Genomic DNA, 13,882 nt, shown 5'->3' with positions numbered 1-13,882 from the left:
GCCGTACATGGAATTGATTATTACTAGTCTTTTCAGAGAGATATTTTCAGGGCCAAATCTGAGAAAGACAGAAAGGTTTTGGGGCTGATAAAAAGAAAGGAAGAATTGTTCTTGCTCTCTTTGTTTCTATGTGAATAATTTAGAGCTATCCATGGGTTAACCCTTTGAGCTGGATATCAGTGATGTCTGTTAGGGTAGAAGCTTGTCACTTTGAATGGAATTATTTTAACGAGCAGACGCCAGTGTGAGTCACTTCGCAGTGTGAACGCATGAAGTCGCTGCTCACTGTGCCAGGACACTGGAGATCCTATCCCACAGAGATGTGTTTGATAGGAAGTTTGAAAAATATGGCAAAATGCCAAAGTGCAAAGCAGGAGTTTTGCATTTCCAGATCAATTCATAAAAGATTGCATTACGGAAATCAGTGCTCTTCGGATTATTACTGAAACAACTGGCTTCTTAACCGTAAACAATTGGACATTGTCTCTGATGTAATAATGTATTTTATTTCCTAATTCTTGACAGATCAAGATCAGTTCTTATTTCATGTCTATTGAGTATTAGTTACAACAGAACTAGAACTTGGCGCCAGGTTTCTGTAATAAAGTCAAATCACCCACCTCCTAATCTGTTTTCTTACTTTGAAACTCAAACACTGAGCAATGGTTGCAAATAAGAAGGCTTTGAAAGAAAAAAAAAAGGTTTATTAACTTCGTTACATTTCTGTTTTTATGAAATCCAGCCCCGGCTACTAGGGTTTTGGTTCCCTTTTCCCGGTGAGCAAAGTGGATTCGATTCATGGAAGAGTAGGTTGTTCCAGTTGTTCCAGCTCGCGCTGTAGATCCCCCATGAAGGTGGACGTCCCTGATGCCATGCATGACGCCGGAGAGTCTCCCAGGGGGGAGGGCAGGGAAGGGATCTGTCTGCAATGACTGAAGAGTCAGCGAGGAGAGAGATGGCGCGGGCAGCAAAAAAGCAGATGTTCATGCTACGTGACTCCTTCGCGTTGCTCACCCCAGCAGTGAACGGCCTTTGTTCCCACTCGTACGGGATTAAGAAAATATACAGGATTTTGTTCTTGCTGCAGTTATTGGAAGATCGTCCTCTCAGCTGCTTGGTCTGTACATTAGTAGTATTGGTCTGCAGGAAGGCCTTGCACGTGTTTACAAAGTCTACACAAATTCCCTTCTTCCGTAAGGGAGGAGTTTTGGGCATAGAGAGCAAGCTGTAGAACACAGGGCTCTAGCACGGAGAGGTCCGTCCTGTCCCTGATTCACAGGCAGTGCTCGAGGCAGCCGCATTCCACGTGCTGGACAGCCCCGTTCACAGCGGCCAGGTCGTCGAGGGTCAGGATAGTCCCCCTGGGCAGGCCCTTGCCGGTGGCGATCCCAGAGACCTCCCCTGGATCCAGGGCCCGGTTCCACACGGCGAAGCCCGCCAGCCTCCCCACGAAGGCCTCGGCGGCATCGAAGCCCCCCCCCACCGAGTCCTGCTCCTGGCCCAGAACGACGGAGCCCCCCGGCGGAATCTCGTAGCCCTTCTGGAACTTGGAGCCGGTGGAGGTGAGCCAGCGGTCGGTGTAGTGCCAGAACTTGCCCTCGATGGAGGACCAGATGACACAGAGGTGGTGCCACTTGTTGTCCAGCAGGGCCTCGGCGGGCAGCTCCCGGTAGGCGGGGTCGCCGATGACGAAGTCCACACTGGCCCGCTCGCTGGAGTTCCTGCCGTAGAGGACGAGCTTGTTGTCGTTCTCCTCCGTGGCGTAGGACAGCAGGGTGCCCAGGTACCCGCCCTCGACACGCAGCCAGGTGCAGACGGACAGCTCGTGGATGCCCGCCGAAAACCCCTTCCTGAAGGTGGCGTAGTTCTGGATCGAGGGGCCGGGGAAAATCAGCATGGACTTCACATTGCATACTGTAAGACACAATCGGATCCAGTCAGAAACCAGACAGTTCCTTCCTCCTCACACGCTGTTGTTCAAACAATATCAAGCTGACGACCTTGCGAGGAAAGGCTCGTGTCTCCTAATTGGTTTCAGGTCAGATTTACAGCAGAAATCCTGGTGCTTTTCTTCAGGAGATTGCTGTGTGCATGGTCCCTATACCTATATGGTACCTCTTAGGCAATGTATTATTTGTGTGGTCAGATTCACACAAATGTGACCACATGTTTGTTTCTCTTTGACGTGATCTGTGTCCCAGCTGGCGGCCTACTGCGAAAGACAAGCCGACACTTGGGGGCAGAGTCACTCTGCCTTTGCAGATCCTCCACAGTATTGGAAATCAGTAGACTGGATGTTTATTGGTGCCCTTCTGTTATACGTCTTAAGGAAAACTGTACAGCATGGCTCTCTCCTTAATTAACAGAGTCAATCAAAGTGTTTTCAATTTATCAATGTTAATTATAGTTCCAGAACTTAAAATTCCTGAATTCTGTATGCCAAGTGGAAGACCATTAAATGTTCATATCCTTTTCAGTGTTCTATGCAAAATGTTTTGAGTTGATATGCTGACAGTGCCAATCTTCAATTGGACGGTTCTGTCTTCAGCCCGTCTCCCCTGTTAGGGTTTTAGCACACTGTGTATATTTCAGTGTTTTAACATTTTGGACATTCACAGACATTCACAGGTGTAAAAACTGCTCCGGATCATACCCGAATGCTTTTCAGAGCTGGTGACATGGTTGTTTAGAAGTCACAGCAACACCTTTATCGTTTCTTGTTGTCTATTTTGCGGTTTTGAAACGTACAGAAATGTCTTCAAAATTGTTTATGCAGACACTTTCAAAGGAAATCAGCCAAGATAAAATGAACATGTAGATAACTAATGTCACATTTTTGTATTTGGAAATATAATAATTTCTGCATTAGCTACTCTTCTTAGCACGTGACTGTCATTAGTGGGTGGTTAAGTGATTTTGGTTGCCTGACAAGAACTGTACTAATGGCATTCATCGGACATAAGCTGCCTTAATCGCCTTTCCACACAGAGAACTTCTGTTTTCTTTATCCTTTTAGACACACTTTTGTCTTTTTTAGCGATGCAAAGCTTCAGATTCTTTGTAGGTACAATCTGTACAAAAAATAAGCACCATCTGCTATTTCCATTTTTGGTGAAAAGTATGGAATTGCTTTAACAGATTTCCATTTTCCACAAAGAGTATGGAAATGTTTTTCCAGATTGTCTTAAAGAACATTTTCAGTGATTGGCTCTGTGCTGCAGTTCCATCTTGTTCTGGTTTCATTTGGTTTTATGATGATCGACATGTTGAAAATAGCAGAGTCCCTACTGAAACTGTGATATGTAAAAATATCACAGTTTTACAGCAAAGTAACTTACAAACTCCTGCACTATAAGGGGCAAAGTAGCTTTCCATAGTGCTAGTAACATGTACAAACCAATCTATAGAACCTTCCTAAGTCCGAGTCAGTCCGACTACTGTTTTGTAATCTTAATAGAAGAGTATACAGTTTAGTTGTTCAAATTATGCTTAGTTTCATTGTCTTATTTGCTTAAGAAATTACTCTCCTACTGTTGATCTTTAACCATTGAGTGTTTTTGGCTGTAGGTGAATGCTCTAACTAGCGTTGAGCACAAGACTCCTCTGATTCGATTCAATTTTATTCCGTTCGGTGCAGTTCTATTCAGCATATACAACTCCTCATATACAGGCTCCTCCAACTCAACAACACTTCCCAGACGTTAAACAATTTTAAGGTATGCTGCCTCTTCAGAGCAGGCTTTGGTGCAGCGAAAGAATGTATTCTATGAAGCTGGTGGTAGACTGAGCTCTCTTTAAATCATACTTATTTATAGGCATCATTCATTTATAAAGAATTACTTCTCATGTGATATGTGCAAAACATTTTCCATTGCCCTTTTCGTCTTCTAATATGTACTGTACATGTTTATCAAGTAGGGAGCTGCATCAGCATGCGTAGGCTGCAAAGGAACAATTAAAGGTTTATTCCGTGCTGAAAAGAGGAAAAAACAACTAAACATACTATACATAATACATTTTTTTTCTTTCTGTTTGTTTTGAAATGTTTTTGTATTATATTGTGCAAAAGTAAATGAAAAAAAAACTCAAATGGTCTAATTGTCACATGGCTCTGTGTCTCACACAATAAATCCCCAAGCCTGTGAAGTATTAGTTACTCCAGCCTTCACAGTCCTTCAGCCTGTGAAGTAGTACTTACTCATGCCTGTTAATTAGTACTTACTCGTGTCAGTGAGATAGTACTTACTCGTGCCTGTGAGGTAGTACTCTCTTGCGTGAGGTAGTACTTACTCGCTTGTGAGGTAGTATTTACCTGTGTGAGGTAGTACAGGTAGTACTTATTCATGTCTGTGAGGTAGTACTTGTGTCAGGTAGTACTTACTCGTGTCGGTGAGGTAGTACTTACTTGTGTCTATGAGGTAGTACTTACTTGTGTCTATGAGGTAGTACTTGTGTCAGGTAGTACTTACGCGTGTCGGTGAGGTAGTACTTACTTGTGTCTATGAGGTAGTACTTACTTGTGTCTATGAGGTAGTACTTACTCGTGTCTGTGAGGTAGTACTTACTTGTGTCTGTGAGGTAGTACTTACTTGTGTCTATGAGGTAGTACTTACTCGTGTCTGTGAGGAAGTACTTGTGTGAGGTAGTACTTACTCTTGTCGGTGAGGTAGTACTTACTTGTGCCTGCTTTCTTGGGTGCCTGCTGCTGTCGAGGGATCTTGTGCCGCAGAGGGAGCTCTGCCAGGTCTGCTGGTTGCTGGGTCTCTGATTCTTCTAGGAACTCATGCTGTAAATATTGCTGGAGCTGAGACCGGGGCTCAGACTGGGCTTGAGGCTGGGACAGGGGTTGTGTCTCTGACTGGGGCTCAGACTGGGCTTGAGGCTGGGACAGGGGTTGTGTCTCTGACTGGGGCTCAGACTGGGCTTGAGGCTGGGACAGGGGTTGTGTCTCTGACTGGGGCTCAGACTGGAGCTGAGACTGGGACAGGGGTTGCTGCGGGGGTTGTGTCACTGCCTGGTGGCTGGGCTGGAGCTGTGACTGGGACTCTGACTGGAGTGGGGCTTGGGCTGGCTGCTGAAGCTGTGGCTTGGTTGGTTCAGGAGGCTGCAGTCTGGCCTGGGCTTTCTTGCCCCTGGAGTGCTTGAACTGCAGCTTCAGGCTTGTCTTGGGGTGCTTCTGCTCCTGCTCCCTGAGCGGATCTTGTCTTCCAGGAAGAAGGATTTGAGGAGTTTGGTTAGAATGTTGTGCCGCAACTCTCGAGGAAAGAGCATCATTCTGCAACATACTTCGAACCTGAACCTCCAACTGGACCATCTTGTCTCCCTGGTTTTTGAGAGCATCCTGGAGATTCGTCAGACTTCTCTGAACCTTCTCTCTGTCTTCAGAGAAGGAACTGATCTCTTTCTTCTGGATTTGGAGCTCCTGGGTCAGGTTGAACAGTAGAGATTTATGTTCCTTATTCTCTCTCAGACTCTGTTTGCCTTTGTCACTTAAGTCTTTCTCCAAAGCTGTTACCTTCAGGTCCAACTTTTTGGTTTTCTTCTGCAGCTTCTTGGTCCAGAATTTCAAACTGTTCAGGTCATTGTCCACTGTGGCCTGGAAATCATTAAGCACCCTGGAGATATTCTCATACTGCTCTGTCAAAACCTGGAAACGGGAATTGATGTTGTAGGAAATGTTGTAATTTTCCGCTATTCCTTGAAGGCGCGTGAGAGTCACCTCTTGGAATCGTCGAAACTGGCGAACAGATGGTAGAAAAAGAGTACCCATCAACCGTGTGTTTAACATAGTTTCACAAGAGCAAGCACGACACAGTCCTTCTCTAAGACAATGTCAACCACTGTCTCCTCATGGAGATTAGTTAGCAGCTTTTGCCTAACGTGACTGAATGTGGATGTTCCCAGTCTGGGCAATGGCCAGTACGTAAAACCTCTAATAGCATTTCAAGTAAAGAGTAAACAGTGCATTTTTATGCTTCTTTATGACTTTTCTTTTTAATAAGAACTTCTGTTAAAGCTACTATATTCTCTCATATATTATGTTTTTTTAAATGTATTTCTTGATTTGGTTTGGTTAATTACTCAAAGTATAAGAAACAAGTCCTAAGGAGAATAATGACGACCATCAGCCAACATAGCGCCCTGTAGGGTTTGTGTGGCCATCCTGGAATGAATGAAGCCTGGAGACACACACCTCAGAGATCAGGAGCCTCTGCAAGACTGTGAGACCGTGCCCTGGCAGAACGACATGACAGCCCAGCAAAGCAGCCTGCAGGACAGGACACAGATTGCCAGCTCGAGACAAGTTCCTTACCTGCTCATCCAGTCTCCTAAGCCTTTCGAAAAAGGGCTTCCTTTGCTCAGTCTGCCCAGGGGCCTGCACAAAAGCGGGCTTTATGTGGAGGCAGATGAAGACCAAGACGAAGTACAGTCCCTCTTTGCAGGCGATCATGTTTGAGGAGAGGCAGGGCTGGCTTCTCGGCGTCGTGAGCCACTGGCTATATTAACTACCTCAGTGTGCACACAGGCTTTATATTTGGAATGGGATCCGTCTGATTAATAGCCCTGCCCGCGGGTTTCTCCAAAAGGAGGTCATGTTGCTCTCGGGATGCAGTGCAGAATTTAGGGGGGCTGTCTGTCAGCTAGATGAGTTCTGCAGACTCTCTACACTCACAGCCACTTCACACAGACCAGAGTGGTTACTTTTCCATACGGAGTGAGGCTGACTTTTCACTCCCACATCTTAGACTGTCCCGTGATGCGGCGTGCTGAAACGTTGAGCACTGTTTGTTTAGAAAGGCTATCGCAGTGCTAATTTCACTTTAAAGTAAATGAAAAAAAAAAAGATGAAGTCAATATTTAATAGCTCGGGTGTTGTCCACACTCGCGCTGAGCTCGGTGCAGACAGAACAGAGACTTCGGGGGACTTTGGAGTGATATCCACTACAGCACCCTTGAAAATGACGAACCTCTCAGGGAGACAGTGGCGGCAGGGAGGGGTCTTGGGGACAGCTGTGGTGTTTCTATTTTCCCCGCGGGACCTCTGGGTTGAAATTTAGCTTCTTGGGGTCAGAGGTCACGGGAACACTGCATCTGTTCTCCTTGTTGACGAGTGTAAGAAAGGCCGTTGACGTCTCTGCTGAAGGATCTTTTTTTATCGTGGGCAGGTGGAGAGTTGCTCTTGCCATTATTCAAATAAATGGTCAAATTAGAAAAGTCCATCAGTGGTCTCTGAAAAGACCTGGAGTAGAGAAAAACAACAAACACTGAGCAAGGATGAGTGTGATATTCTGGGCTGTTGTTTTTCTTTCATCAGCGTTAACCAAGAGCCTGAAAACTAGTCGTGCTGTGAATCTGTAGAGGGCACATCTCACTTGACAGGCAGAACGGCATCTTTACAGCCCACAAATCGACAGATAAAAATAAATGAATACAACGAGTAATGAACGCTAGGTAAAACAATTAGAAAATGGATGGATGGAGAAATCAATACTAAAATCCTCGTCTCAATTCCTAGAAGCCAAGTCTCTTCATCCAAAAATTTCCGGAGCGCTGGTCTTCACGGCACCTTTCGATAGAGGGCGCTGTTTGTAAGGATATTGGTAGAGTATGATCCTTACGGGTTGCCGTACTGCACAGATGATACTTAACATGCATATGTAGTGTCTATATTGAGAGTAGAAGGTTGAGGGCAGTTGGTTAGGCAGTTTACAGAGCTAGTGTATTAAGAGTTTTAGAGCACTGTGTTAATAAAGTGTTCGTTCATCATTAAGAAGCTGTGTTATTCCGCGGCTCAGTTGACAGGAGAAACATGGCAGGTATTCTGCAGCAGTCGCTGAGGTGCACCCTCTCAGGTATGCCGGATAAAACCCGGAATTTTGTTTGTGCTTTTTTTTTCCAAAACCACTTTTATTGTATGGTATTGATTACTCTGTTCCTGTGGTGATCTCTAGTTTGCTAAGTAAAAGTCTCAAGGTTGATGTTCCCCCTCCCCAATAGTTAAAACTGGAGCAAAGGTCGCGGGTAGGATCGGTGCGAAGAATTTGTAGCCAGGTTTGCAGGTTTTTACCTGCTTAACTGCTTAAATTTAGGAAGCGCAATTATGCAAAGTTTTCCTACGAATCGTGCATCCTGTCTAAAACTCTGACCTCTAAAATGGAGTTTAAAGACGCCGTTTGATGTTGGTGGTCTTGATCTTTTTTGTAATCGAGAACAAATGTACACTTTTCAGGAGCAATGTTCTCACGGTTTGGAAAGTGAAGAAAATGCAGTTCAACCCATAAGCGCTCAGTTTAAAGGCTGTCATGCACAATCGCTTTTGTCCTGTTGCACTGTTCATTTGTTGGTTATATTCTGCATCGGAGTGGGCGGAATGGGTAAAGGTCTCCTGGAGATTACTATTGGTGGGTTGCAAACCCTCGCCGATGCCAGGTCATTCAACAGCTGGCCTGAGCAGGATTTGGACCTTAGGGGTAATAAAGACGGGAGACTATAACTGCATGGGTGATAAACCGCACACGGTCGCAAGGGCTGAGCAGTGAAGGTGTGCTTGATCGTGTCACAGGCGGGCGGTCCCTGTTCTCCACGCTCACCAGAGATGCGACTCGTTCGTGGACGCTTCCCGGCATCGCGGCAAGCCGGAGGAACGCCTCGGCCAGCTCAAAAATTCAGGTGGAAATGGACAGCAGCACAGGTACAGTCTCGTTTGTCTCATAGATCTGCCTGCTTTGCTACAGTCCACGGCCCAGGTGCAGCAGTTATCTCTTATTTTCCGCCGGTTTTGTCGGTACCTGAGCTCTTCTCTTTTCATTTTCATCATGTAAAGTGGCTGCTGCTGTGGACTAAGTACTTCCTCCTCCTCCATCAACTTGCCCACTGGTGAGATCCTGTCCCGGTCCATCACAGACGTACATCTAACAGATTTGGACCCAGCTTTCCCCTTGATCAGAATATGGATACATTGCCTATTTAACCAATTTTAATTCATTTAATGGGATTGAGTGCTTGATGGCGGTCAACATCTTTGTCTCGGTTGCTTTCTGACTCCACGAGGTGTTTTGGGGAAAAATGCCATTTAAAGATGTCTGATTTATCTGCAATTTTGACATCCCTGAGGAATTTGCTCCCCTGACAGAGAACGGGAGTCCCAGGCCTTTACTCTCACAGGGAACGGTTACCCTAGGTGGAGTTCAAGAAGAAGAAACCGAGAAGCATGTTCTGCTCCGTGTGTTGTGCAGGCATCGCCGTGGTGACGATGCAGAGCCCCCCGGTGAACAGTCTCAGCCTGGACGTCCTCACCGAGTTCTGCATCAGCCTGGAGAAGCTGGAGATGGATCGGGGCTGCCAGGGAGTCATCCTAACCTCCGTGAGTCACTGCCGCACTCTCCCCTTAGCGATCGCTATGGGCAGGAAAGGCCAGAACCCAGGCCTACAGAGGTCCACAACCAAATCTGGCCCATCGTCGCATGGGCAGGGGTTAGTCCAGTGCCGGACCTTTCTGGCTGTTCTGCGTGCGTGTTGCATGTTGGTGGGGCTTCTGAAACCCTTGGCTAATAAAGAACCACAGTGTTTTGGTGAGGCAATAAGACGACTGCTCAATAGCCAACCTGCAGCTCCTTTAGCAAATCACCTGTAATGGCTTCATGGACACACAGTTCTCACTGTATTCAGCATACTGCACTACTTGTATGTATTGCATACACCATGGACACATAGCAGCTCTGCTCATATTGAGTTTTATTCAATTTCTATTACATCTATTATTATGTAACCTTAATGTTGTGATTTTTGGGATTCTTGTGCTTTTTGTGAGCTCGCAGAAAAGACATTTCAGTGCCAGCACCTGCTGCTGCTGCACGCTGTGTTGTTGTGCATGTGATAAATAAACTTTGATCTGATGTCATCAAGGAGAAGGGCTTCCTGGTAGCCAGTAGTCAGGGCTCCTCTGGGCTTGACCGCTCCTGGCCAGAGCTGTCAGGGTGGCTGAATTGAGCCTTATGGATGACTCCCGTGTGGCCCACTGCCTTCTGCTTTCTCTCTTTCTGCTTCAAATTAAAACAAAAGCGTGTTGGTCACGTTGGACCAAGCTGCTGAGAACGCCCCTATGTAAGATAGTAAAAAATAGACACGCGTCGGTGTTGAAACACCTTTTTTGTTTCTAATGATCTTCAACTGGGTCAGTGCCTCCCGGCAGCAGGTGTTTGCTGATCTGATTTCAGCCTCTGTGGGCTGGCTGTTTCTCTGTGTGACTGGGTGGTCCCCCCTTGTGTGTCCCCGCAGTCCCTCCCGAAGATTTTCTCGGCAGGGCTGGACATCACGGAGATGTACGGCAAGAGTCCGGAGCACTGCGCGGAGTTCTGGAAGGCGGTGCAGGAGCTGTGGCTGAAGCTCTATGGCTCCAGCATGGTTACGGTGGCCGCTGTGAACGTAAGTTCAAACAGGTCGCCTGCCCGGCGAGCTCGGAGGCAACCGAGCATGGCGATCAGAGGAAATCCCCGTGGGCAATTAGCAGCTGGTTTCTGATGGCCTGAACCGATTTGTACTGCTCACCAGTCCATTTCTGATTGATCAAATCAGTCTGCCAGCAGAATGAGCTGTCTCAAAGCTGTCTTTTTTCCTGGAGTTTCCTGAGTGGTCCTCAAACCTCGAATTCCTTTAAATGAAGTTTTCTACTGATGAATGCAGGACAGTTTTAACGAGATTAGTTGACTGGTGAGGCTCGCTCTGGTTACAGGAAGTCTTACTTTTTTCCTTTCTGCTTCCTTCTGCGTGCACTCAGGGCTCCAGTCCTGCTGGGGGCTGTCTCATGGCTACCTCCTGTGACTACAGAATCATGGCTGACAATCCCAAGTACGGCATCGGCTTGAACGAGACACAGCTGGGGATTGTCGCCCCCTTCTGGTGAGTCTGGGTATGGGGGTATGCAGTCTTCTGCATTATACCTTTGTAACGCAATGAACACTCCTTTTGTCTTCACTAGGTAACAGAATATTATCTGAGTTATCTCATGATAAATGTATAATTGTACATGGGCAAATGACAAGAGTAAAATTCCAGTGAAATGGGCAGTGTTACCTGTCGAGCTGAGGGAAAACCGCGGCTGCAATGTTCTGTGGAAAAGCAGCTCATTTCATTTCCTAATTAGCAGGAGGATCTTAGTGTTTTGAACTGGGAAAGGGAATCTGACGAAGACAAGTGTAAAAGAAAAAAAGTGCACGTCTAGAACATGGAACACAGAAATACTGGGCAAACATATCTGGAAATGTGGAGTCAGAGATGCTGTTTTTCTGCCTTTTGATTTACTATAGATTCAAGCAGCATGGACGGCACTTCAGTGGAAAAGGGATTCAGTTCAAGGAGCTGAAATGGAAGGAATAGGTGTTTTTCTAGCCTGAGAGTTAAATGCTTGCAGATTGTCAGTATCCCAGAAGGCGCTGTGGGATCTCTGTCCCCGTCGCTTGGCTTGTGAGTGGGTCGACGCTGACCTTTGCCCCCTGCAGGTTCAGGGACACCATGGTGAACACGGTGGGGAACAGGGTGGCGGAGCTGTCTCTGCAGCTGGGCCTGCTGTACAGTGCCCCCGATGCCCTGAGGGTCGGCCTGGTGGACCAGCTGGTCCCCGAGCAGGAGGTCCTGAGAACAGCCAAGGACACCATGGCCAAGTGGCTCGCCATTCCAGGTCAGGAACCCCCTCCTGCTGCTGCTGCTGCTGGCACGCCTGTGCTGGTCAGGGTCCCTCCGACAGAAACCGCTTCTTCCAGCTCTTACTGTTATTGAGCTCTTTATTGGATCTCGTTTCGATACCGGACATCGATAGGAAAACAAATCTCAATCTGGGGCCAAATCATGCAGAGAATAAAAAAGCCGACAGTGCTTGTGAATATTTGTTATGTGATCTAAGCGTAACATTTTTTGGTGTGCAAAGGAACAAGTAAAGGTTTATTCCATGCTGAAAAGAGAAGAAAAGAAACACAACGTTTTGGCTGTGGAGACTTTTCAGGTGTGTTTTTACGGTGTGTTACACTTAACCGGTCCATCCTTCTAACATAAGACACAACAGGACAGAAAAGAGAATCTCAGGTTATACAGTACATACATCTGAGCTCCAGGAATAGATGTCTGATAAATTCATGTCTAGACTTAACAGATTTAGATATGGACTTTTTTAATTTGTTTCTTAAAGTTTTTAGCTCATTGTAGCTCTGGTGAGCTCATTATGGTAATCTTTTTGTTTGTTAAAAACAACGTATCAAAGTGATTGTTACATTTTGCGTAGTAAAGAAGCATTTCTTAAGCTTTGCACACATTTAGACGTAAGCAAGAGGGAAGCTAGGTTTGTACAGCCAAGTCACTTTGATACTACTTCCAGAATGTTTAACCTGTCTTGGCTGTATTTACATACACCACTGTATCAACAGCACACAAGTAGAACAGACTAAAGGAAGATCAGTCATGCAGATAATTACGATCCAAGTGTAGATGCCACATTGTATAGCTCCTAAATGTTGTATATTTGATTCCAAAAGCTACAGTATCTATCCACCAAATAGAATCTTATTTAATTGAATGAATTTCTGATTCAGTGCAGTGTGAATACTTGCTGTGTTTGCCTGATTAACATGTTTTGTTCTCGGCACAGGGATTCTAGAAAGGTCTTCTGATGAGTGTTTTTCATCCACTAATGGAAATATTTAACATCTGTAGAGGATTTAGTTCCCCTGAGGAAAAGTGGCCATTATGGTTTATACAAGCAGCTTCTCGCACGGTGCTTGGTTTTGTAGTTAGCCTTTGCCTAACCAATCGAGCTGAGCCAGGGCTTCATTCAGTTTGGAGTGTGAACTGCTTTTCAGAGTGACTTTGCTTCTCCTTTGTTGCAGACCATGCCCGTCAGATCACCAAGTCCATGATGCGAAAGCCAACCATCGACAAGCTGCTGTCGCACAGGGAAGCTGACATCGCCAACTTTGTCAGCTTCATTACGAAGGACTCGATACAGAAGTCACTGAAGATGTACCTGGAGGGGTTAAAAAAGAGGAAGAACTGAAAGCGAAGGCAGAACGGAGTAAACAGTGTCTGAATAATGCCTGATAATCTTGTTCAGGTCATTCTTTTGTTAACGGCCTTCAAAGGCAAGATGTTATTGTCCTTTCAGAAACATAGTATTTTTATCTGAATCAAAACTGTTTTTAAAAGCTCTTCTACAGTATGTATGGCTTCTATGCTAATGGTTTGAGATTATAAACTGTTTTTCACTTTATTCATCTGGGTGCTCTCTCTGATTCTGAAGCATTTTGCCATTTGGAACCACCTATCCTTGCAGGTAGAAGAAAATGGTTCCTTCAGCTCCAATCTAGACAAATCGATACAGCTGAGAACCTTAATCACTGATGTTCTGTTTTTTTTATTTTCCTTAATAGTTTCTTTTAGATAAGGTAAATCAAAAGCTGGTGCACTCTGGAAAAAAATGCTATATTATAATAAACCAAGTAGTTCAAGAGAAAGGGAAGAACCTGAGAAGTGTGCAGTCTGGCTCTGGGATGCTGGTCGACACTTTCGATGGGAGCTTTGCACAGGAGTAGGAAGGACAGCGGTCTTTACGAAGAGCAGTTGGGTGGCAATTAGCCTGTATTTAAAATCTAGATTATAACTGTGGCATGACAAGCGCAGGGCAGACTTTGATGGGACCAAGAAGAGAGATCAGAAATTAAATTACATGCAGGTTAAAGGCTGGTCCTCCCCTCCTCTCCTCTCCTCTCTGATCTCAGCCTTGGTGCAGCGGGACAAGACCTCAAGGCTCATCAGAGGAAAGCAGCTGCGTAATGGATTCTGGTGCCACTTTAATGCTTTCTAGTTGGCTTATGAACTCTTCATGACAGGAGCCAAT

General features: G+C 45.7%; 2 protein-coding genes across 2 annotated transcripts; one reads left to right on the top strand and one right to left on the bottom strand.

Annotated features, from left to right (window-relative positions):
• Positions 1-503: 503 nt before the first annotated feature.
• On the bottom strand, positions 504-6,607 carry ptx4 (pentraxin 4, long). The gene is made up of 3 exons (XM_088612483.1): positions 6,314-6,607; positions 4,678-5,737; positions 504-1,914 (listed from the first exon to the last, which is right to left on the bottom strand). Exons 1-3 carry the CDS (start codon positions 6,449-6,451, stop codon positions 1,274-1,276), a joined length of 1,839 nt encoding a protein of 612 aa, XP_088468609.1. The 5' UTR covers positions 6,452-6,607; the 3' UTR covers positions 504-1,273.
• A 1,006-nt stretch (positions 6,608-7,613) lies between these two features.
• On the top strand, positions 7,614-13,255 carry eci1 (enoyl-CoA delta isomerase 1). The gene is made up of 7 exons (XM_088612485.1): positions 7,614-7,853; positions 8,564-8,692; positions 9,237-9,364; positions 10,279-10,425; positions 10,778-10,899; positions 11,499-11,677; positions 12,876-13,255. The coding sequence occupies exons 1-7, from the start codon at positions 7,811-7,813 to the stop codon at positions 13,040-13,042; spliced, it is 915 nt and encodes a 304-aa protein (XP_088468611.1). The 5' UTR covers positions 7,614-7,810; the 3' UTR covers positions 13,043-13,255.
• The last annotated feature ends 627 nt before the right edge of the window (positions 13,256-13,882 follow it).

Source organism: Lepisosteus platostomus, chromosome 19 (assembly GCF_059453375.1).
Source record: "Lepisosteus platostomus isolate fLepPlt1 chromosome 19, fLepPlt1.hap1, whole genome shotgun sequence".
NCBI classification, from domain to species: Eukaryota; Metazoa; Chordata; class Actinopteri; order Semionotiformes; family Lepisosteidae; genus Lepisosteus; species Lepisosteus platostomus.
The sequence above is the reverse complement of the archived record's forward strand: the minus strand, read 5'-3'. Positions and strand labels throughout refer to the sequence as shown.